The following is a 26,611-nucleotide window of genomic DNA, read 5'->3' on the forward strand; positions in this document are numbered from 1 at the left end:
TGCACACAGCAGCATGGAGCTTATCATGGCAGCCAGGGCTTCAATAGCGTCCTGGCTGACATGGTAACCGATCGGAGCCCCAGCATTACACTGCTGGGGCTCCGATCGGAGGAGCAGGGGAGAGGGGATCCTGTGGGGGGGCGCACTGCGACTGGGGTGGGGGGGGGGCCCTATGAGCCACCACTGCTTAATACTGGGGGGGAGGGGGGGCGCACTGCGCCACCAATGCTTAATACTGGGGGTGCTTGGGGGGGAGGCGCACTGCGCCACCAATGCTTAATACTGGGGGGGGGGAGGGGGGGCGCACTGCGCCACCAATGAAGCTTAATCTCTAATTTATTCATATACAGGAGGCGGGAGCTGGCTGCAGGATCACATAGCCGGCTCCCGACCTCTATGAGCAGTAGCTGCGATCCGCGGCACCTGAGGAGTTAACTACCGCAGATCGCAGCTACAGCTCATAGAGGTCGGGAGACGGCTATGTGATTCTGCAGCCAGCTCCTGCCTCCTGTATATGAATAAATGAGAGATTAAGCTTCATTGGTGGCGCAGTGGCCATAGCTCCTCCCCTCCTCTTGTCCCCTGTCCTTTCATTGGCGGCAGCAGCACAGGGGGAGGAGACACTGCTTCCTTCTCCCCTGTGCTGCTGCTGAGGGAACACGGAGAGCGCTGTCAGCAGCGCGATCTGTGTTCCCCATACGCTATCGGAATATCGGCAAAATAAATGCCGATACCGATAGCGTTCAAAATCCTGAATATCGGCCGATAATATCGGTAAATCCGATAATCGGTCGATCCCTAATTTCAATACATAATTTATACATATACACTGGTATCAACCTGTTCATCTACAAAGTCAAAGTTTCATTTCTAATATTTCTGTTTCAGGGCCAAGTCCTTAAACTACAGCGCCACCTCATTTTACAATTGTGTGCGAGAGTCCAACTCTCAACACCCCTGCTGATCAGCCCTTTACACTGGTCCGTACTGCATAACACTGCACTTTTCATAGTTACTGTGTTTGGTATTGCATCTTAGTCCCATTCACATTTTGTCTCCTTCACTTTTCACCCTTTATATTTAGAAGAGAAACGTATGCCCTCATCTTGTACAAATCACCAAAATAATGAGCTTACTGCAATAAATCAGTGCACATACAGTAACTTTGATGCCTTGCTACAAACTATCACCTGTAAGCAGGATTAGAAAGATAAACAATATTTAAGCATCTGAATTTGAAGGTTTCCATTTACTGAAAATGAGAAGAGATATAAAAAATACTGAGGAGTTCAAAGACTAGGTATACGAGAAATGTGCACGTTTCCTTATAGAGGGACTATGCTTTAACAAGCTTCAAAATCATAAAAAAGTAAAAAAAAAAAAAAATATATATATATATATATATATATATATATATATATATATATAGATATATATTTAAAAAAAAGTTTAAACCCACCTTTTCGTAGGAAAAAAAAGTACATTAATATAAAATATAAACATCATGGGCATCACCGCGTTCGAAAATGCCCGTAGTGTTAAAATATAAAAATATTTTCTCAATACGGCAAATGACGTAATGGGAAAAAAGGGTCAAATTAGCCAATATGCCATTTTTTTCATCACTTCTCTTATCCCAAAAAAGTTATAAAATGTGATGAAAAAGTCTCACACACTCCAAAATAGTATTATTAAAAGCTACAGATTGTCCCACAAAAATTGAGCCCCCACACAGCTGAGTAAATATAACTATAAAAAAGTTATGGGGGTCAGAATATGGTGATGTAAAATAAAAATAAAATTCCACCCCATTTGGAATGTTTTTCCCACTTCATTGTATGCCATATTAAATGGTGGCATTAGAAAGTACAACTTGTCCCGCAAAATATTAAGCACTGATACAGCTACGTTAATGGAAAAATTAAAAAGTTATGGCTCAAGGAAGATAGGGAAGACAAACGCAAAAACGAAAAAATAAAATAAAATCCAGCAAGTCTTTCAGTCTCTTTCAGACATATTATTCCCTGTTTCAGCTGCACAGCTAGAAGCATTTCACTCAGAAGCAAGGGGTGAATCCTTTCTATGGTAGTCTACAAGCACTGTACTGCTGTGAAGTTCTTTCGTTTACTTCCCATTATGTTTGTTTTCAGAGCTGCAGCTCACAGAGGCGGGAGGCGAAACCATTAATAAACAATTTAAAATGGCAATCTGAACTGGGCTTTGGTACTGGCCGGTACCTCGTAAATTGTTTTTCAATATGCAGATATGAATACAGTAGGAACTCACTGAAGTCTCACGCTCCAGGCGAAATGAACTTTGGATCCACGGAGCCAACACATTTTAATGCTGTACGGAAACAGCATTTAAATTGAAGTATTTGAACTAATCGACTTTAAATCTACGATCCGAAGGTTGATTCGCTCAAGCCTAGCACCAATCTCCAGAAAGGGAGCGGAGAGCAGCCATGCATTCACAATTGCACTTAATTTCTATGGGACAGTCAATAATAGCAGAGTAGTCCCACAGAAGTAATGGAGGGGTGGTCGCTCTCCATTGTATAGGACTGTTAAAAATATCTCTGGAAGTCCCACAGAAGGGAATGGCGTGGTAGCCACGCATACGTGGTATGCTCTCAATTCATCTCTAGAGGATTTATGAAAATAGCAGAGCGAGTGTGGTTCTCCATTCATTTCCCATGAAGTGAAAGGAGAGCATGCTGAGCATGTGCAGTGCACTCTCCTTCACTTTCTGGAGATAAGTCTGAATTTGATGGCATCATTTTCAATATATGAAGAATATCCATGTGATCAACAAAACCGCAATAAACAGGGTTTTCACTAATCAATATCTGAGAATATTAATCTTTCCCTGAATTAATGTTCCAGAGATCCTTCAATAATAACTATGTACATAAACTTGGAACTCAGCCTTAAAAGTTACCATCATGGAAAGTGACAAATAAGAAAAGAAACAAAATGATGAAGTGATTTAAAACTGATGAATTTCAATTAATGGAATCCCTTTGGAGAAGCAGCAAGTACACAAGAGTCAGAATAACACTATTAATTATTTCACAGATGTTTTCTTCTACTTCTTTTGTTTGTCTTCAGCACAATACATAGGAGAACATCCCACTTGAATTTGTAGGGGGAGAAATAATCCAGAGAACAACAATGGGATTATAATGAGTTTAACAATAGTAATTAAGTGATGTTATGATGACAATGCTAATGCTGACCAGCTTTATTGGCAAATTGCTTACAGTACTCAACAAAGGAGAAGATGGCTTGCCCAACATCAAAGTGACAATTATGAGTTTTATCTTCGCTCCATGACTGTAGCGTAATATTGAGCTGCATTTTAGTTCTCTTGTCATTATAAGTCAGGAAACAAAACAAACAGAATCAATGCACTTATCCTTGCTGCCTTTGATCTCTATAAAATGCTAGAATCTGCAATTCATAAAAACATTTCAATTGCTACCTGCTCTTCACATAAGAATGTGGCATATCCCACTCACTCACAGCTTTAAACGAAAACATTTGAGTAACACATTCTGACTTTTAGGAAAGGAAAATTCCACTTTAAAAAACAAAATTACAAGGTTAAATAGAAGAAAATAAAACAAGTTGTCGTTTATATAGTATGAAAGTTATCCTCTATCCACTTTGGTGGGAGTCCAACCATTGGGACCTTATCCAACCTGAGAACGGGGGTACCATGTTCCCATCCTGATGGACTAGCAGACTGAGCAGGTGTCCGGCTGCTCCTTTTATTCTCTACAGGACTGCCAGAGGTAGTAGAGTACAGCGCTCAGCTATTTCCAGCAGTATGGAAATACTGGAGTAGAGAATGGATGGAGCTACATGGCGCATGCTTGGCCTGCTGCTCTCTAGGTAAGGATCGGTGGGGGTCTCAGCAGTCAGACACTCACTGATAGGAATTAACTTTCACACTTGGTATAACGCCTTTAAAAACACGATGTGAACCACTGTGTATGTAAGATTACCAGATGGCATTTACTAATATGGCCTTCCTTTGCTGATATTCTGTGCTGTTTGTTAGATTTAATAAACTATGTTCCCATGTTGTGCAAATGTTCTGCTCTGACCACTTAGAGGTCCTGTCCATAAAATGGTCGCTGATGAAGGGTCATGTGACCAGACATCATTCAGCCTCCTCCATTCTAATACACTGCACCTGTACTAATAGGTCCCATCAGTGATTGATAGCATTCCCTGTGTGCGCATACATGCACACATACATAGATGTCAGTTACTGATAGCTATACATGTGGGAGGTGTTATCAGTGACTGATAGCATTCCCTGTGTAAGTGTGTAAACAGAGATAGCTGTCAGTCACTGATAGTTGTACACGGGGAGGGGTTATCAGTGACTGATAGTATTCCAAGTGTGTATACAGAGATAAGTGTCAGTCACTGATTGTTGTACACGGGGCGGTGTTATCAGTGATTGATAGCATTCTCGGTGTAAGTGTGTATACAGGGATAAGTGTCAGTCACTGATAGTTGTACACAGGGGAGGTTATCAGTGATTGATAGAATTCTCTGTGTAAGTGTGTATACATATAGATAGCTGTCAGTCACCGATAGTTGTACACAGGGGAGATGTTATCAGTGATTTATATCATTCTCTGTGTAAGTGTGTATACAGAGATAGCTGTCAGTATCTGATGGCTATACATGGGGGAGGTGTTATCAGTGATTGATAGCATTCCCTGTGTAAATGTGCATATAGAGATAGCTGTCAGTCACTGATAGTTGTACATGGGGGAGGTGTTGTCAGTGATTGATATCATTCTCTGTGTAAATGTGTATACAGAGATAGATGTCAGTCACTTATAGCATCACACGGGGACCGGTTATCAGTCAATGATAGCATTCTCTGTATAAGGGCTCATGCACACGAACGTTGTTGGCTGCTGCCCGTATTGCAGCCTGCAAACAGCCGGTCTGCAATATACGGGCACCTGAATGGGTCCGCAATTCAGAAGGTGCATTGCGGAATGGAGGCATGGAACCCTGCGGAAGCACTACGGAGTGCTTCTGTAAGTTTTCTGTCCGTGCCTCTGCACCACAAAAAAAAAATAAAAAAAAATTTGAACTTGTACTATTTTTCTGCGGTGTGGACAGATCATGGACCCATTCAAGTTGAATCGGCCTGCATCCACCTGCGCCAGCAACATGGACGGTGCCTCTGTATTGGGGACTGCAATTTGAGGTCCCCAATGCACAAAATGAGCAGCATACGTTTGTGCTCATGAGCCAAAAGTGTACAGTTTCACACCACATACTTTTATAGTATATCAAAAGAAGAACATAATAAAAAATGTATGATTGGTGCAGCATCGACCACTGGGTTGCATGCTCAATTTCACTTGATATACAATAGGTTAAATGAAATATTACTTCTATACTAGCATGTAATTTCAAATTTGTATGTCATATTTTTTTGGTGCCTATTTGGAGTATTCCATGACTTTACCTTCTAAAGCTGTGCTTGAGGGCATGTTTAAATCTGTGCTGCGAAATCCTGCAGGTTGTTCCTGAAGAGAACGTCCTGCCTGATTTCAATATATCTGGCATTGCTGGATACTGATGTTCACTGCAGGATCTCCATTGACTATAATGGGTTCCAGCAGCTTTCCAGCCAGACATATACTGCTACATGCAGTAGTTTCGGTCCGGGCAACAGCCGCCTTTCATGCCAGAACAGGCGTCCGAGCAGACATGTCAAATAAAGAAAATTAGACTTTGACCCATACGGTAATCAAAGGGACGTAAGAATTCAGAATATAACAGTATGCAAAAGCAAAAAAAGAAAAGAAAATGCTTAAATCTATTTTACCATGATTTTATCACTGTCGATAATGGTGTTCAGTCGGTGCGCAATTGTCAGGACTGTACAATTAGCAAACTTATCTCGAATTGTCTTTTGAATCAGCTCATCCGTTCTGTTAAAAGAAGGGCAAACATCATATTCATGTGTCACGTATACTAAGCACAGCATTTTTATTGAAAAACAGTTATTTTAAGTGGATTACATTAACATATTTATAGACATATTTGTGAAATATCAATGTATTTACTAATTTATGGCATGAATACACTGAAAAACATGGTGCATGGGCTGAATGTGTCAGAAAGTGTGAATTAGTCTGTGGCACATTTCTACCGATCTGACGCCATTTAAGCCTATGTCAGATTCATCTAGTCCATACTGTATGGCTCAGTGCACCAATACTCCATGCTCACAGGGTCCACCAGTATTTATAGATCTCATCCAATGACATTAATGGGTTAAGGCATCTCTTTACCTCAGTGTGCAGATGACACAAGACAATTTAGGAGGAGATTTATCAAGACTGGTGCCGACACTGCATTGGTCTTGATATGACCTCCACTGCTTGAGGATGCACCTTATTTATGATGAGAAGCAGGCCTAGTCATAAATGAGTCACATCTTCCGGCAGTCCATACATCTATAGACAAATCTACGACCGCTCAACGGCGCTAAATCGTGCAGGGCAAAGGCATTTTCAAAAGTTCCGATGATGAACCGGGCTCTCCATAGGGCTGCCAGGAAGCCGGGTGATGTCACCGGCACTGATGGGCGGGCTTTAGCGCTGCCCTAGCCAGTATAACTGCTAGGGCAGCGCTAAAACACGCCCATCAGAGCTTCCGCCCAGCAGAGTGTTATTGTAAACAAAAGAGCCCTTGCCCTACGCGATTTAGCTGAACTGCTCCGATGCTCAAGTCAGGGGGGCTGCCGGGGTGAAAAAGGAGGAATGTCCGGGTTCACAACCCCTTTAAGTTTCAGGGCACCTAGCCTACATAGCGGTGTGCTTATATTGTAACCGATTTTGGAGGCGACAGTGGACCACATTTTAGCATACAAGGATCTATTTGTATGACCCAAATCATAGAGAAAATAAACCGAAAGCAATACCGTAATATTACCCTTTTGTAGCCCAAGCAACATACCCTAAACTCAGCTTCAGTAGGGATCAATAGGGCAACTAATATTAGCACTCTATACCTTAGGTACAAGCTGATACTTTGTAGAAACATGTAATAAAAATTCTGTCTCTGTTAAAACACTTCACAGAGAGCTACCTACCCCTCTCTCCAAAATAAAGAAACCTTGTCTTAGCGTGCTGCTGTTGGGGAAGTTTATAAATAGAGTCTAATTAAATGATATAGCCTGAAAGCAACGAGTTTGCTCCTGAATACATATAAAACCTATGGAACAACTTTTTCAGTTTAACAATGAGAACACTTTGTGAAGGACGACTATTGTGCGCATTCTGCATAAATGAAGAGGTTAGCCTAATATAACCCAAGACTTCATTATCATTTTTAGCTACTTTCAATGGGCAGTAATTGAATGTGGGTAGCAAAACAATGAGTTGCACTGAAATACAGAACAAGATAAACATCATCCCTAAGGTTTTGGAACATTACACATTTTCATCTGTCTCTGTCTTTAAGGGCTGCTCTCTATTCAGAGGTTAGACTATGGCAAGAGACGCTTCACATGCCCACATTCAATTCATATCTGCTGCATATAATGGAAATGTTGTATTAGATTATCCTCCCAGAAAGAGACACAATAGGAGTAAAAGCAGAGAACATGTATATTTGTACAAACAGTACCATATTGAAAACTACAGCTAAAAGGCAAAGCAAGCTTCGACCCTCCTTAAAAAAAAAAAAAAAAAAAAAAAAAAAAAAAGGTAGTCACCGTCTTTTAAGGATCTTGTCACACACCGACCACGGTAAAAGAGCAGATACACAAACACAGGGCTCCACAATATAGTTGTCAAACGCACCAAAAATCTCTCTCCTAACATAGTTTACGCTCACAACATAAAACTAGTGTCTTATCTAAGCACAAAACAGCTGTTAATAAACCACCATTTAAATGTCAATCAAACAGATTAATCTTCAAAAGAAATGTAAATTCCTCACAAAGTTTCCCATACGCCTCAATTAATGGAGATTTTAAGCTGTAATGCTCCAAGGAGGGTGAATCACGATGCAAATGTCTGGGATTAAATTCTACTTTTAGAAACAGTAACTTTAGTCTCCATGTGCCTGTCATTTATTGTTTCATGCTTAGCAGGAAATGCTGAAATTGTGTTAAATCTACATTAGTGATCATGATCCAGTCGGCAGTCTTTTCTCCCTTATGGTATGGCGTGAACATGCCCCTGAACAAAGATACACCTCCATTTGAGTCATGTTCTATTTTACTTTGCATATATATCTATAACATTATTGTGCAAACCGAACAAAAAAAAATAACCACTCAAATCAGCCGCTGGTAGAAAATGCACATGATTGAAAACAAAAATTCTATACAAAACTGTATTTAAAAAAATAATGTGGATAATAGGATGATATGATTGGCATAAAAGAAGTAAATACACAAAATACAGAACTGATATGTGCATGATATACAGGTGAAACTCGAAAAATTAGAATATCGTGCAAACGTCCATTTATTTCAGTAATGCAAATTAAAAGGAATTGCATTAATGCAGCTTAAAATTCGAATTTTGTGAAAATGTGCAATATTCTAGGCTCACAGTGTCACACTCTAGTCAGCTAATTAATCCATACCCCCTGAGCAAAGGGTACCTGAGATTGAGATTTATGGCTTACAGTTTATGAAACCCCAATCATCCAAATTATAACAAAGGCTTGAAATATCTCGCTTTGCATGTAATGAGTCTCATATGTTAGTTTCAACTTTTAAGTTGCATTACTGAAATAAATGAACTTTACATGATATTCTAATTTTTCGAGTTTCACAAGTATAGGTGGAGGTGACAGACCTTTTGTAATGGTCAGTCTTGTTTAAGGCAATATAGAGCTTTTATACAAATACTAGGGCAGATATACTAAGACTGGCATTACAAAAAGTCTTAAAGGGGTTGTCTCACTTCAGCAAATAGCATTTATCATGTAGAGAAAGTTACTACAAGGCACTTACTAATGTATTGTGATTGTCCATATTGCCTCCTTTGCTCACTTGATAAATTTTTCCATCACAATATACACTGCTCGTTTCCATGGTTATGACCACCCTGTAATCCATCAGCACTTTTTTGCATAGTGTGCAAGCATGACCACCACAGCTGGATTGCAGGGTGTTCGTAACTATGGATGCAAGCACTGTATAATGTGATGGAAAAATGAATCCAGCCACCGAAGGAAGCAATAGGGATGATAGCAATACATTAGTAAGTGCGTTGTATTAACTTCCTCTACATAATAAATGCCTTTTGCTGAAGTAAGACAACCCCTTTAAGTTCTGTCAGTGCAGAAGGCGCCAAATTGATTAAAGGGCAGGCCTTTAAATAAATTTTGCCCATTTTCAGGCATTCCTTATGCCAGAAGATCAAATAAACACCAGCTATGAGCTGTCTGAACTATCACTCCAGTTTCTGTCATAAAAGACAGTTGGGGTCATTTATTAAGACTGGTGTTTTAGATGCCGGTCTTAATAACCCTTGCGCTGGCGGTGGATCCGCCTAAGTTATCAAATGGCAGCAGCCTCTACATAACTTTGGTGCATCCACCGCTGGTCTAAATGAAAGCCAGCATCCTTCCTGGCTTAAGTTCAGACCATTTTCTATGCCTTAGGCCTCATGCACACTGCTTTTGGGCGGCCGTGGCCGTATTGCGGCTCGCAAACGGCGGGTTGGCAATCCACGGCGGCTGGCTGGGTGCACCCTGCATCACAGATGCGGACCCATTCACTTGAACGGAACGGAACACCAGAAGCACTAAGGAGTGCTTCCGTGGCGTTTCTTTCCGTGGTTTTGCACTGCAAAAAAATGTGCATGAGGCCTAAAACAGGCGTAGAAAATGATAAATGAGACAGGCCTATAGGCCCACCCCTTTCCCCACCAAGCCGCTTTTTTTTAGGTGTGGCGTGAGTGAGGAAACATCACAGATTGCGGCACAAATGACCGTTGCGCCACAATCTGCGGCTGATATACGCCAGAAAACTGGCATATACCAGTTCCTAAATTACCCCCTGTATATCTATTGGGCCCACTTTTCCTCGCCACTTTTGAAAAGTGGCAAGCAAAGTGAAAAGTCACAAATTATAGCACAGGCATCCTCAAACTGCGGCCCTCCAGCTGTTGCAAAACTACAACTCCCAGCATGCCCGAACAGCCTACAGGTATTAGCCTACAGCAGGGCATCGTGGGAGTTGTAGTTTTACAACAGCTGGAGGGCCGCAGTTTGAGGATGCCTGTTATAGCACATATGACTTGCACCCTTATTTGCACCTTTTTAAGCCAAAAGGTTTAATAAATGTGCCTAAGTGTATATGGGTTTAGTTTATTTAATGTGGGTTTACACATGTTGCAGCCATGGTGAGTTTTTTGCTATCTTTCTTCGCAATCACTGAATTTTGAAAAACCCACGGCAAAAATTGGCTGCATGGCAAAACCATATGCGTTTCTACAGCTTGTAAAAACGGTGGCAGTGCAGTAATTGGCTACAAGGCACAATACTGCAAAATGTGAACCCAACCTAAGGCCTCATGCACACGACCGTTGTTTGGGCCCGCATCCGAGCCGCCGGCAGCTCGGATGTGGACCCATTCACTTCAATGGGGCCGCAAAAGCTGTGGACAGCACTCCGTGTGCTGTCCGCATCCGTGGCTCCGTTCCGTGGCCCCACTAAAAAAATATAACATGTCCTATTCTGTTCTATGCTTTGCGGACAAGAATAGGCATTTATATTGACGGAGCCCATTCCGTTCCGCAAATTGCGGAAGGCAATATGGGGCGGCTTCCATTTTTTGCGGATTCACGGTTTGCGGACAGCAAAAAAGGTTGTGTGCATGAGGTCTAAGGCTGACAATACACCTTGAACGCGTACGGACTAGAGATGAGCGAATTTCAGGTTATGAAATTTGTTCATGCGTAGTTTATTGGTAAAAGGTGAATTGTTATGGATTCCGTTACCATGGACCATAACGCAATTCTATGACTCGTTATTCATTCCGTCACAATAGAAGTCTATGGGCTGCAAAACGGATCTGTCCTGTTTTGTTATGCAGGGGAGTCCTCTCCTGCATAACGGAAACGGCATCGAATCCGTTTTGCAGCCCATAGACTTCTATTATGAAGGAATGAATAACGGAATGCCTCTAAAGGCTTTCAGTCTTAGAATTGCGTTATGATCCATGGTAACGGAATCCATAACAATTCACCTTTTACAAGTAAAAGGAGCGTCAATGAATTTCATAACCTGAAATTCGCTAATCTCTTGTACTGACACCCTAAATCTAACAGTCAGGAGGTAATGCTGGATGTTTGGAGTACAAGAAGTCGTGTTTGGCTATTCTAGTTACAGGATTTGTGTGGCACATTGTCAACTGAAAAAAGTGTAGAGAAGCAAGGTATAGACTACCACAATAAAATTATTATTAGTTCCATCAAAAGCAGCCAAAATATGTGGATAATCTAATTAGTGCTAGTCCAGATATAGTGGGTTAACCTGGAGAAGGAAAGATCAATCGTAGCAAGCCAGTGAAAAGCTGTATATTCGCTATCTGTAGAGTAAGACAAAAGGATAAGAACAAAGAGCTTGACATACCATACCAATGTAAAGCTAAAGATCTGCTCTATACGAAGTAGAAGGGAACAGTAATAAGCAGATAATATACTGTAAAATAAGTGTACCTTGGGTCTACATTTGCTGTTGCCTCATCTATAATCAATATTCGATTCTTTCTCAAAATTGCTCGGGCAAGGCACACTAGTTGTCTTTGGCCAACACTAAAATTGGATCCGGATTCAGCCAATTGAGTCTCCATTTTCCCAGGTAATTCTTCAATGGCTTCTTTCAGCTGAACCTGTGACATAACACATTCACAATAAAGACCCTCAAGAAATCCATGCATCTGATTGGCAAAGCACACAAAACTGTATATTGCTCCTCAAGGTCCAGAAGAACTTGGTTCACACAGTGCTGTAGCTGGCCATACACGAGATGTACAGTACCTAGCCAGAAATAATCAATCTAAAATTTAATGCATATGGGGGCCAGTGGCAGACGCCAGAAAAACACTGCTGGATTATTTGCAACTCATGCATCAATCCAATTCATTTCTATGGGATCAATGCTATTCTGCTACACTGGCCATGACAAGCCGTGCAACCAGTATGCTGGCCTTAAAGTTGTTGTCCCCGATGGGCTATTTATGGCATATCGATAGGATATACCATAAATGTCAGGTAGGTGCAGAGGAGCATGCTTGGCGGTGTATTGGTGTCCACAGCAGAGAATGGAGAGCAGCAAGCCTCCATTCTCCACTATGGGACTTCCAAAAATAGCAAAGTCAGACATTTAAGGCATATCCTATCAATATGCCATAAATCTCCCACATGGAAATGTCCCGTTAATCTACAGTATGCTGGAGTAAGTTGCAACAAATTTATTAGGAGGCAAATCTGGAAAAACTGTGGGATGTACATATGCCAGCAAAGCAATTACTGGTGTATAAGGGTACTTTCACACTTGCGGCAGAGGATCTCGGCAGGCAGTTCCGTCAATCTGGACGCTAACGGATGCATTTGTAAGACGGATCCGGATTAATCTCACAAATGCATTGAAATACTGGATCAATCTTTCTGGTTGTCATCCGGGAAAAACGGATCCAGTATAAAAAAAATTCTCATTTGTAAAGGTCTGCGCATAACGCAAAACCGGTTCCGTTTTCCAGAAGACTTGGGGTCAATTGAAATTAATGCCGGATCCGGTATTCCAGCAAGTGTTCAGGATTTTTAGCCTGAGAGAAACTGCAGCATGCTGCGGTATTTTCTCCGGCCAAAAAACTTATGAGGGACTGAACTGATGCATCCTGAATGGAATGCTCTTCTTTCAGAATGCATAAGAATCAAACTGATCAGTTTTTTTCCGGTATTGTTCCGCGGGCGAACAATGCAAACTGGCCATCACTGAGGAGGAGGACATTGGAGCACAAGCAATGTATAGCGAAATGGGTGGTTTTTCTACACCGGTGACAAGCGATGAGGAGCAGGAGCAGCAGGAAGAGCTTACAGGGTGATGAGGAAGACGAGGCAGTGGGCCCACACACACTGTAGCAGTATGCAGTGGAGATGGAGGCAAGGAGTCCCTCCAAGTCACTTGCGCAAAAGGCCCGCTGCATGCTCACTTGCTTGCGTATTGACAGCCGAATTGTCACCATTCGGTTGAGGATTGACTTCTGGCTCTCCACCTTGTAGGGCCCTCACTACCGGTCCGAAATGGTTTTTTTATTATTATTTTTTTACACACCCGCTGAGTGGGAGGACAAACTGAACTACTATAGAGACATCCTATGTAGTCAGTTGGCCGCTGCCTATCTGTGCCATCGTCCATCCTCTCGCAGGTCTGAAAGGGGGCCCTCTTCGCTCACATTCCAATGCCATGGCTGCTGGGGAGGGGTGGGGTGGTATGAGCAGTACCAGCTCTATCAGCAGCAGCCTGAGCCTAGTGAAGAAACTACTCACCTGCAGCTAGACATAAAGCAGAACCTGAACCAGCAGGTGGTGGCATATTTGTAATGGACCCTGCCAGTCGTCATTGAAGATCTGCTGGACAACTGGCAGAGTTTGCCCTGGAAAAGTTGTCCTGCCCAGCCAGTAGTGTGGCATCAGAGCGGGAGTTTAGTGCGGCGGGGGCCATAATTACCCCAAGGAGAACTGGCCAGTCCACCTTAAATGTGGAGAGACTGACCTTTGTCAAGATGAATCAGGCATGGATCAGCCAGGATTTCCACTCTACTGGCTACTTTCCTCAGCTACTATTCTGATGCTGCCACCCGCCTAATGCCACACATCTGATGCCATGTGCTCCTTCTTACAGCCACCATCATCTGTGGGTACTGCCACCCACCTCCACACTCTGTCACTGGGTCACTCAGTGGTCTCCTGATGCTGCTGCTACCTCCACAATATGTCACCTTGCCACTCTGTGGTCTCCTAATACCTCCACAATATGTCACCTTGCCACTCAGTGGTGTCCTGATGCTGCTGCTACCTCAACACTATGTCACCTTGCCACTCAGTGGTCTCCTGATGCTGCTGCTACCTCCACACTCTGTCATTGTGCCACTCTGTGGTGTCCACCTCACTACTATGAAATACAACGATGGGGAGTCGCACTCGCCACATCTTACGGTCGTCCGGAATGCAGCAGCCCACCTGGAGCCCTAGATCCACAGAGGCTCCTGAATATGCAATCCAATAAACGATGACGGAGGCAGCATATCCGGTGAATATCCCTTTATTGGGAACTGCTTACATGCAAAACGTGGTTACAAAAGTTGCTACGTTTCGGCTATAGCATAGCCTTTATCAAGCACTGTACTTTATAAGCAGGATCATTTGGGGATCACACTGTGCTTGATAAAGGCTGGCTATGCTATAGCCGAAACTTAGCAACTTTTGTAACCACGTTTTGCATGTAAGCAGTTCCCAATAAAGGGACAGTCACCGGATATGCTGCCTCCGTCATCGTTTATTGGATTGCACCTCACCACTATGTCATTGGGCCACTCTGTGGACTTCTTATGTGGTTCCCACCCTCCCCACTTCATGACTGGGCCACTATTTAGCCTTTTTTGGCTTAGCTGACATCATCATTTATTTGACCCTTCTTCTGATCTGTCAGAAGGAAGGAAAAATGAGACGCACAACGGATCCTCTCTGTGTAGCAGCGGTAAGGCCTGTATAGTCCCATCAGAATTGGCTTATCATTTGGTAGCCAAAAGCAGGAGTGGGTACAAAACACAGAAGACATGCAAATATTCTGTTCACGTGTCATCTCTGTTTTGGATTCACTCCTGTTGTTTTGGGGATTAGCAATACTGATGGATTACTGACCAAATGCTGATCGAATGAAGGTGGATGCTCCACAAACAGGATCCGTTTTTTTGTGGGTATTGTTCTGACAGATCAGAGGAAGGGCAAAATAATCAGTGACATCAACACAAAGTTACTGCTGACACCCTCTCCACTCTGTCTGGGGGCCTTACTTATATAAATGTTTAATAGAACAGGTTCTGTAGACATCTATGTGGAATCAGCTGATGACTGTGTAAAAGGAGTGTGCTTCTTCTTGGCGCTAACATCGACCTGTAAGGCTGAGTTCATACGTGAGTTATTTGGTCAGTTTTGGCTCCGTGACTGCCCAAATAAGTGAAGTGTGCAGTGATTCTAAGAGCGACACCTGTCATCTGCATGTCATACTGGCTCACAGTATTGTTTCATTACCAGAGCAGACTCCCTATGCGTGTTACTGCAAGGCACAGTGTTCTACACCACTATAAAGGCTGTCTGCAGCCAGGAAATAGCCGTTATCTAACTAAATTTGCCGCAAATAGATTCGGATCAAACCGAATTTCGAAAAAAATTATTGGCAAACCCGCGAATCAACTTTTTGACAAATTCGCTCATCTCTAGTAATTTCTTATAACCTTTTCAAGGGTTTTCAGCAACAGAGAGGCTTTAACATGTTAACATAAACATATTCTAATAAACACATGGGGAAGGAAGATATAAATGTTGCAAAGAGACCGATGACAAATCCATCTTTTTGTTTGGCAATACCTCTTCTAGAACATTCCACAGCTCATCATCAGTGTGCTTGTCAAAAGGATCAAGGTTTTTCCTCATTGTCCCAGTGAATAATACTGGCTCCTGTTATTAGAGAAACATAAAATGAAATATGTGAAAAGATAAATTATAAAAAATAAAGAATGGATAATTGTGAACGAGTATGATGTTTCTTTTGTAAAGGTTTTTCTTTGTTTGTTACCAATGGTTTTCTACTGTCATGGTAATATTTTTTCAGTTGATATTCTATTCATTTGTATTGGTAAGTATAATCCTGTAGCTGTACTTAATTGCCTGCCGTGATATAATGTAGAGAACAGCACAGAGTTTAAAAGAGGGCACTTATCTCAGGAAAGGTTCACCTGCTTTTAAAAACCGATAAATCACTGGACAGTTTTCTGACTGACGTTTTTATATTTTGCAATGTGTAGCATTGTTATATCACACAATAGTCCATTAATTAGTCCTGAAGGGGCAAACATAACAATAAACTATACAAAACAACAAACATAAGACATTGGCTTAAGGTGGTTGTACAGTGTGATCATAAGGCTATTTCTCTACTCATCCTTGGTCACCTCCCCATACAACTCCTCCACCATTGATATGCTTGGTAGCTGTGGACTGGTGTGACTTATGGGTGTCCCCACAAAGAAAGCCTTACCAATCTAACATTTATCTAACCAATGAATAGGGGATTAATAATGCTGGCTGGATATAATCTCTTTAAGGGTACATATCATCCAAGCCTACAAACTTTCTATGAATACACACACCTTTCGCTTGGAGAGCCAAAGGCCACATCGCTCAACTAATTGTTTCTGCCCCTTTATATTAGTGATTGGTGAGGGCCAGAAATAAGAATTTAGTTAAAGTGGATGGTGTGCTAACCCACTGATTGTTGGTGCTTGTTACATCTGTGACAAAAAAAAAAAAGTCTTGAAGACTTTAAAGTTATCAGCATTAGTAGGAAACGTTTTAGAAGGAATATATAGGAGAGAACTATAAAGTTTCTGTATCAGCTGCTTTAGGGTTCAAAAGTGGTGCACTTTACACTACTTCTGACAAATCGGCATATTATGTATACAATCACAGATTTGTGTGTGGCCATTGAAGCCATCTATATACAAGGCAGTTCTAGTTGTAATGTTGAAATAAAGCACAGAGATGTTTGCCCAGCACAGGAGCAAGAGTTGTCATTGTGGTACCACTTACAGATCTTTTGCTGCTTCAAGCCATTTTCATATTAAAATAACAGCACTTACAGATGACTCGGGCAGCTTTGGCGTGGCATATATTTGATGGGTTGAATAGTTGGAAAGGAGGCACACTGAAAGGCACTGAGCTCTCCAGAAAGAACTATTTCAATTCACTGCTTTCTCATTTTAAACTTAAAGGGGTTCTCTGGGATTTACATACGGATAACCTATCTTCAGGATAGGTCAGTGATGGTGAACCTTTTACAGACTGAGTGCCCAAACTCCAACCTAAAACCCACTTATTTATCGCAGAGTGCCAACGCGGCAATGTAACCTGAATACTACAGTCCATTATAGTATATCTTCCATGTACTTCATCATTTAGCTATAATATTCTGCCTACATTCAGTGCGCTGCCTGTGCTGTTCATAGTGCGCCCTGCGCTGATGATGGCAGGAAACATCTAATGCATATTGGTACACCATAGACTTTTTCCAGGGTGCGGGTGCTCTCAGATATGGCTCTGAGTGCCGCCTCTGGCACCCGTGCCATAGGTTCGCCATCACTGGGATAGGTCATCAATATGAGATTGGCAGGGGTCCAACACCATGAGCGCTTAGGCCTCTTTCTAGGCCACGTAACGTCACATTCATCAGTTACAAGAACGAATAGGGCTGACCTGCAATACAAAGCAAAGCATAGGCGCTAAACGATCCACCACGCTGTGCTTGGTAAGCCGCGAGGAGGCCATGGCACTCACAGAAGCACTGCAGTCTCTTCAAATAGCTGATCGGCAGGGGTGCTGTGAGTAGGCCCCCCCCCCCCCAACAATCTTATATTGATGGGAATCGCTCCATCCTCAAATACTTTGCATTGGCCAGCGTGATAGACCAATGCTAACAAGCGGCGATCAACGCGTTTACTGTCAATCAGCACTTGTCCTGCCTGAACATCATGCAGTAATAGGTCCCTTAGACTATAAACTGTGGTATTGAAAGGACAAGCCTTGGAGAGCTGTCCTTAGTTATGTAAGAATTTATGCTATGTCACTTCTAAATAAAAAAAATATGTTCATTGCTGTTTTAATCTCGTAATTCACTGAAGTGTTTTCAGCCGGAATTAGCTGCATATTAAACACATTAGGAAACCCAGTTTTAATTTCCTTCGTTACATCATGAGTTTTATTAATTAGGCTGGTAAATAAAACCCTGTATAGCAACAGCAACAACATGACTTAATAAAGAAATACTGGTAAACAAAATAATTTCTGAAACCACACTATGCAAAAAAATTATTTTAGGATTACTTAAAGGGGTTGTCTCACTTCAGCAAATGGCATGTATAATGTAGAGAAAGGGGGGAACTAACTCTCCCTAGGGAGTGAGCCCCTTAATCAGTGTGAGGAGACTTCTAGGCCATTCGTGCTCCTCTGGAATTCTGGGAAGAAAGGGATGCAAATGAGCTCTTAACAAGCTCTGCCTCTAATGCCACCAGATGTAAGGCAGCTGTCCTAGAAGTCAATGTTCAGCTCTTAAAATAAGCCTTGAGAATGTAGAGGAAAATTACTATAAGACACCTACTAATGTATTGTGATTGTCCATATTGTCTCCTTTGCTGGCTTCATTAATTTTTCCATCACATTATACGATGCTCGTATCTAGGGGTTGATATGAGGTGGCCAGGAAGGGTCAAACTATCCTGGCCACCAAAGAGGCTGGCACATTCTGCTATAGTGTGCAAGCCCTGGAAACGAGCAGTGTATAAGGAGACAGAAAAATGAAACCAACCAGCAAAGGAGGCAATATGGACAATCACAATACATTAGTAAGTGCCTTGTATTAGCTTACTCTACATTATAAATGCCATTTACTGAAGTTAGACAACCCCTTTAAGTTCATATAATCTAACCAAATCAGTATTGGGCCACATTCACAGGTCCGCAAAAGGGTCCGCACCCGTTCCTCAATTTTGCGGAGCGGGTGCGGACCCATTCGTTCTCTATGGGCCCCGGATGTGAAGCGGAGAGCACACTATGTGCCCCCCTGCTTCCGCATTTGCACAGTGCGGCCCCGAACTTCTGGGTTTTGTCCGCAAACTTCCGGTCCGCAGCTCCACAAAAGATAGAACATGTCCTATTCTTGTCCGCAGTTGCGGACAAGAATAGGCATTTCTATAGGGGGTGCCGGCCGGGTGTGTTGCGAATCGCAACACACCATGGATGTGTGAATGGACCCTTAAGGTGGATTCTCTTGTGGAAAAATTGCAGCATAATACAATACCAGCAAAGTGTATGAGAGAATGTCATGTTCATATGAAAATATTAAATAATGCCTTCATGGACCTGAATACTACTTTCGGGTATTCATACAAATACCCCAACAGAAAGGCAGCTGGGGAGTGGGGTAAGTGTAACCTATTTGAGGGGCCTGGGGATTAGGGGGTCCCCTTTAAGGGCAACATAAACTAGTGACAGATCCCATTAGCAAAATACTGGGTCACTTTCTTTGACTGACCCAACCATTTTGCCATGCAGATGAGTCCTGAATATTGATGAGCTACTGGCTTCCTCCCCCTGCGGCTAATGCAGTTGGAAAGAAACGGTCAATCAGTGGCAGGGGCGGAAGAAGCAAGAAGCTCATGAATATCAGGACTTGTTGGCATACGCTGGTTCTGTTAGTGCATAAACCTGAAGACAGATTCCCTTTAAGTGCAGAATCATTCATTTAACGTGCACCTATCTAGCTATGGCGAAGTCTTCCTCATCCTAACAGAGATGCAGCCGAGCTAAACTTGACCCTGATAACACGTAACGCCATGACAAAAGCCATTGAAACGTCAGTTAACATTTTCTTGCCATTCTTTAGTTAACGCGTTTACCATCAAGTTTGGCTCCGCTGTTTCTGTATGCATACTGTACATATATTAATCATTGAGCAATGTGCATAAATGGCATGCTTTATTCTTCTAAAGTGAAGTGATGATGTGGTTTTTATAAATGTAATACGGTTAAGACAAAAACAAACATCAACCACTAGAATGACAAGGTTATTGTAAAGTAACAATTACTTGCATCAATAGTTCATGTTATTCCTGGAAAACCCCTTTAAAAGGAATCTGTCAGCAGTTTTATGCTGCTAGTGTCTAACAGCTCCAGCACATGCCAATGAGTCCTGATATTCATGAGCTCACAGCTCTCCCCGCCCCCTGCCTCTGATTGACAGTTTTGTTCCATACGAGTCAGCAGCAGGTGGGCGGAGAGAGCCAGGAGCTCATGAATATGGGGACTTGTTCGGCATATACTAGAGTTGTTTAGTACAAGATTTTAGCTAAACGAAAGTGACCCAGCATTTTGCTAAGGAGACTTCTCACTAGTTTAAGTTGCCCTTAGTTAAGACACCATAAAACTGGTGATCGATACCCTTTACTTTATTAGCACAATTAAATAAAGTGATCAATTAAGACTCAAAAACAAGGTAAAAATAGAAAGAAATACTACCCTAGAGATGGGCAATACCCTCACATGTGTTACTCTAGAGATGGCCATACACAGTCTTAAGGTAATAAAGACAAATTCAACAAAAATAAATGTTTGTTGGTTGAAATTTGAAGCTTTAAAGATAAACCAGGATATTTATCAAAATTGGTGTAAAGGAAAACTGGCTTAGTTGATCATACTTGAAAGAAAATAGATAAGCAGGCACACTCTGATTTGGGTCAATCTATTAATTTATTTGTATATATGGTAAATGTAGAGTGTATAATATATTAAAATAATGTTACAATAAAATGAGGCAAAGGTGTAACATATAGTGACGAAGAATTGTATTGAAGAATTGAATTCTGCTAAGTGTCCTTTTAATGGATAAAAGTAATGAAATGTAGAAATAAGTGGGTCATCACTAAATAGTTACCAGCTGGTATTGAGGAATGTTGTGATAATAAAATATTCAAATAAAATATATATATATATAAATATAAATAATGCGCTAGAAAAATGATGCACTAGTAAAAAATTGAAGAAGGTGAAAAATACAGGATAATTGTCCTTATAAATAGAACAGTCTTTTCATGAAATAGTAGCCTCAAAGTGGAGGCTAAGTGGAGGATAGAATAATGCGTCTTTCTCCTCATCTCCCCATATATAGGATAGTCTTTTTTTGGGGGTGATATCCTCTAGATAGGAGATAAATAGGTAAATAATGCACCTTATGACTCCTTTTATATATTCACCGCTATGGAATGGAGGATAAATGATGCGCCTTGTTGCTATATATAAATGTCAGTTGATTTTCATAAAGCCGCAAGCATGTACATACATATGTAGCAATATATTGACGTTGTGCTTCTTATGCGTGTGCTGTGGGAAGAAGGGATGCTCTGTGCCTGAGTGCGGCGTCCCGCACTGTCTCTGGCTACAGAGGTCACTTACCCTTCACCCGGCGCTGCTGTCTTCGGTGCTCTGGCGGTGATCAGTTCTCCCTGGGCGGCTATCTTGAATCCAGTTCAGGAGTCTGCGGCGTATCTTGTGTTGCCAAGGACGCCGGGAGGCGTGGTTCGCGCGTCTGTAGGGTGACGTAGGCTGTCACGTGATTGCGATTTTTTACCCAGCTTGTTCTGAATGGTCCCGGCCTATTCTGAGTGATCATCTTGCTCTGTTTCGAGTAATGGGTATTCAGACAATCCTCTGCTCCTTAAACACGTTTCGGGAGTCTCTCCCTTCATCAGTAAGTGGAGGATTGTAGTGAATACTGGAGTATTTATAGGACAGAGGCAATCGACTCTTTGAGAGCTTTTTCAATCATTGCATATATTTTGATCTGATTGTCTTGTTCAAATCTAATATGCTAGATTCCAATTTGGCACATTTAGTTTATTGCAAGGGTAAACTTTGTACAAATTGTAAAAATATGAAGAATAATAAATGAATAAAAAAATGAAAAATATTGGGATATATGGAAAAGTGTGTCTAATTGAGACTGATTATTCCTTTGATCGATTTTGCTGGGTATTGTAATTCTGTCATTTAGTTCATGGGGTAATAATGATGGTTGTAGGTTCATTGCTTAGGAGCCTACCTATAGACAGTGGGTCATATCTTATTTACTGTATGAGGTAATGATGGCCTATGGGTTGTTGTGGTATGGGGGGGATATTTACTTTCTGGATCTTCACAATTCATAGTGTTTATAGTGTAATAAGGTAATTGTTGTTGTGGTTTTAGGTTTAGTTGATTATTTTGTATAGATTGAGGACTACTTTCTGTATTTAGTGGATGAAGATTTTTGTCTGTCTGTACTGTATTGTTAAAGGTTCCCGGTAGTTAGTATATAATAAGATGTGCCCATTCTATCACTGGTCCGTAGTGTGAAAGACCCAATGAATGTCAGGGTTTGTCATCCCTATATATTCAAATGAAGAAGGATAATGCAGAACATAGCAAGAAGGGTAGATATGGTGCAGCATAGGAAGGTGCTTGCTGTGTAGAATGCAGCATAGAGAGGTACTTGCTATGATGGTGTTGATTTGGTTGATTCTTTTGTATAGGTTTGAGGCTTATCTATGTATTTAATGTGGATATGGATATTTTGTATATTTTCCTGTGGTGTTGCTGGTAGGTCCTGATGTTCCCTGATTGTAAGTGCACAGTGAGATGTACCCAGCGACATATTGGGTACATCCCACTGTGCACTTACAATCAGGGAACATCAGGACCTACCAGCATCACCACAGGAAAATATACATCGGCTATATCTCACTCTGGGTCTCCTCTCTAAAATGTATGGAAAAAAAGAAAAATAATTTTGTTGTATGAAATGTCTCAGGCCGGAAGCCAGATATGTGCATATGTTATGGAGTTGTCCGGCCATTAAGAACTTCTGGCAAAGTATATCTCAGGCTATGAGGTCAAGAACTGAGGATAGTCCCCCTTTAACTATTGAACTCGCCATACTTGGGATATTTCCCTCTGAGTTTAAATACAAAACTTCAAAAGGCGAACAGATTCGCTGGTTGAAGGGGCTTCTATTAGCAAAGGTATTAATTCTTAGGAAATGGGTGATGGATAGGGCGCCTGCTCTATCCGAGTGGGAAAGATTAATGCACAGAGTAATGGAATTTGAGGATATCAAATGGAAAGGGGAGACACATTAGACATGATTGGTGGATGTACAGCTGGAGTGGAATTGAAGATTGAGGACTGATAATTGATATAGGGATGCCCAGGTGGAATTACCGCTGTACATAGGGTGTTTATGGTACAACTAATAGGATATCATGAGATAGGATGAAAAAAACTTTGAAAAATAGGGGGTGTCGCCCGCAGCCGCTGCGACGACCGTGGCACGGTCTGGGGGGGTTGGCGGTTTTGGGTCTGTTTGCTGTGAAGGGAGGGAGATTAGTAACCATGCTGGGGCCTCTTTTTCTATTTTCTATTTTTGTCGGCCTGTCAGGCCATCGTGTCATGTCACAGTCCTATCAGTATGCATACGATTGATTTGGAGATGTAATATGTACATGTATTATGCTCCTCCCTTTTTACGGATTTGTATATTGTTCTTCTTTTGAAAAAAATTAAGAAATAAAAAAAAGTTTAAATCCCACCTTTCCCAATTTTAGATATACAATATATAAACAATAAATAAATAAACATATTACATAGCGCTGCGTCCGAAAAGTCCAAACTATTAAATTATAAAAAAATATCTCCTATGCGGTGAGCATTCGCCATTTTTTAGTCACCTTGTCACCCCAAAAAATAGGATAGGACTGTTCTATTATGGGCCGTTTCCTAAAATGCAAAATGCACGCGGCTTCTTAGGGTGTTTTTTTTTTTTTTTGTGCGGTATGGAGTATCGCAATACTTTTTTATGGTGACGAAAGTGAATCAAAATTATAGTATCGAAACAACCCTACACCGATCTCATCACCGTAGCGTTGTCACGATACCCAAATTTTGATTCGGTTTCGATTTGGAGACTAAAAATTTAAATTTGGCTCGTAAATTTTTCAGTTCAGGAGCCAATGGCTGCTAGGTATTTTTTTTTTGTCTGGAGCACTGCAAAGGCAGTAAAAGGGTAGCAACTTTCTGAATAGTGTTCATTAAACTTTTTCTACCATTTTGCTTGTGCTGAATCTGATAGAGCTCTTCTCCTGTTTCTAAGGACTCTCTCTGCTTTCTTCTCAGCATTAGAGAAAATAGCAGCAGGTTGTATTCGGTAGAGAGAGGAAAGAGGATCCATGGAGGGCAGCACACAAATGCTGTAGATGTGGAGGGGAGCGAGCACACACAGGGGAAGTCAGCAGTATCCTGGACTCACAGATTGAATATGTATTACTGGGAGTGAGAGGACCACGTGGGAAAAGTCTCAAACTAGAATCAGGATGTAAACGGAGTATGAAGGGGTCTGAAAGTAGATGAAGCAGTGCAGACTCCAAAGTTAAACTTGGCTTCACTATAAATTAGTTGAACTAACTTCTAACATAGAAACATAGAATGTGTCGGCAGATAAGAACCATTTGGCCCATCTAGTCTGCCCAATATACTGAGTACTATGAATAGCCCCTGGCCCTATCTTATATGAAGAATGGCTGTGTGCCTATCCCATCCAGGTTTAAACTCCTCCACTGTATTTGCAGCTACCACTTCTGCAGGAAGGCTATTCCATGCATCCACTACTCTCTTAGTAAAGTAATACTTCCTGATATTACTTTTAAACCTTTGCCCCTCTAATTTAAAACTATGTCCTCTTGTAGCAGTTTTTCTTTTAAATATTCTCTCCTCTTATACCTTATTTATTCCCTTTATGTATTTAAAAGTTTATATCATATCCCCTCTGTCTCGTCTTTCTTCCAAGCTATACATGTTAAGGTCCTTTAATCTTTCCTGGTAAGTTTTATCCTGCAATCCATGTACCAGTTTAGTAGCTCTTCTCTGAACTCTCTCCAAAGTATCAATATCCTTCTGGAGATATGGTCTCCAGTACTGAGCACAATACTCCAAATGAGGTCTCACTAGTGCTCTGTAGAGCGGCATGAGCACCTCCCTGTTTCTACTGGCAATGCCTCTCCCTATACACCAAAGCATTCTGCTGTCATTTCCTGCTGCTCTATGACATTGTCTGCCTACCTTTCAGTCCTCTGAAATAATGACCCCTAAATACCTTTCCTCAGATACTGAGGTTAGGACTGTATCACTGATTTTATATTCTGCTCTTGGGTTTTTACGCCCCAGGTGCATTATCTTGCACTTATCAACATTACATTTTAGTTGCCCGATTTTTGACCATTCCTCTAGTTTTCCTAAATCCTTTTCCATTGGTGTATCCATCCAGGAACATCAACCCTGTTACAAATCTTTGTGTCATCAGCAAAAAGACACACCTTACCATCGAGGCCTTCTGCAATTTCGCTAATAAAGATATTAAACTATATGGGTCCCAGAACAGATCCCTGAGGTACCCCACTGGTAACAAGACCATGGTCTGAATATACTCCATTGACTACAACCCTCTGTTGTCTGTCCCTCAGCCACTGCCTAATCCATTCAACAATATGGGAGTCCAAGCACAAAGACTGCAGTTTATTGATAAGCCTTCTATGTGGGACAGTATTAAAAGCCTTACTAAAGTCTAGATGAGCGATGTCTACTGCACCTCCACCATCTATTATTTTAGTCACCCAATCAAAAAAAATCAATAGGATTAGTTTGACATCATCTCCCTGAAGTAAACCTATGCTGTTTTTCATCTTTCAATCCATGGGATTTTAGATGTTCCACAATCCTCTCCTTAAGTATGGTTTCCATTAATTTCCCGCCTATTAATGCCAGGCTTACTGGCCTATAGTTGCCCGATTCCTCCCTACTACTTTCTTGTAAATGGGCACAACATTTGCTAATTTCCAATCTTTTGGGACGACTCCTGTTACCAGTGATTGGTTAAATAAATCTTTTAATGGTTTTGCTAGTTCACTGCTAAGCTCTTTTAATAGCTTTGGGTGTATCCCATCAGGCTCCTGTGACTTATTTGTATTCATTTTAGACAGCTGACTTAGAACCTTTTCCTCTGTAAAGACACATGCATCAAAAGATTCATTAGTCTTCCTTCCCGAACTGAGGTCCTTTTCCTTAATTTTCCTTTGTAAAAACTGAACAGAAGTATTCATTGAGGCAGTCAGCTAGTTCTTTATCTTCTTCCACATACCTTCCTTCTTTAGTTTTTAATTTGGTAATTCTTTGTTTTAGTTTCCTTTTTTCATTTATGTATCTGAAGAATGTCTTATCGCCTTTTTTTCACTGACTGAGCTAATTTCTCTTCTGCCTGTGCTTTAGAAGCTCTTATAACTTGCTTGGCCTATCTCCGCCTAATCTTATAAATTTGCCTGTCATCCTCTATTTTATTTTATTTTATTTTATTTTATAATTACTAAATGCTATCATTTTGTTTTTAATTATTTTGGCCACTTCTGCTGAGTACCACAGTGGTCTCTTCCTTTTTTGCTTTTACTGACAAGCCTAATGCAATTATCTGTTGCCTTCAATAATGCCCACTTTTAAAAGTAGTCCAATTTCTCCTGGACTCCATTGAAACTGTTTTAATCTTAAACTTTTGTTTTTGTGTGGTGTGACTCAGTTACTCTACTTATAGTAAACCACACTGACTAGTGATCCCTAGATCCCAAGCTATATCCTACAGCAATATCAGATATCAAATTTCCATTTGTGAATACTAAATCTAAAATGGCC

The 26,611-nt window shown here is 41.3% G+C and overlaps 1 protein-coding gene across 1 annotated transcript in view; it reads right to left on the minus strand.

The window, feature by feature from the left end:
- ABCC4 (ATP binding cassette subfamily C member 4) overlaps positions 1 to 26,611 on the minus strand; it is a 318,763-nt gene that overhangs the window by 17,782 nt on the left and 274,370 nt on the right. Inside the window, exons 27-29 of the mRNA XM_044284601.1 lie at positions 15,665 to 15,754; positions 11,732 to 11,904; positions 5,869 to 5,974 (exon numbers count right to left, since the gene is read on the minus strand). Of these exons, the coding sequence (XP_044140536.1) occupies positions 5,869 to 5,974; positions 11,732 to 11,904; positions 15,665 to 15,754 (369 nt within the window). The remainder of the gene's footprint in view (positions 1 to 5,868; positions 5,975 to 11,731; positions 11,905 to 15,664; positions 15,755 to 26,611) is intronic.

Source organism: Bufo gargarizans, chromosome 3, assembly GCF_014858855.1.
Source record: "Bufo gargarizans isolate SCDJY-AF-19 chromosome 3, ASM1485885v1, whole genome shotgun sequence".
NCBI classification, from domain to species: Eukaryota; Metazoa; Chordata; class Amphibia; order Anura; family Bufonidae; genus Bufo; species Bufo gargarizans.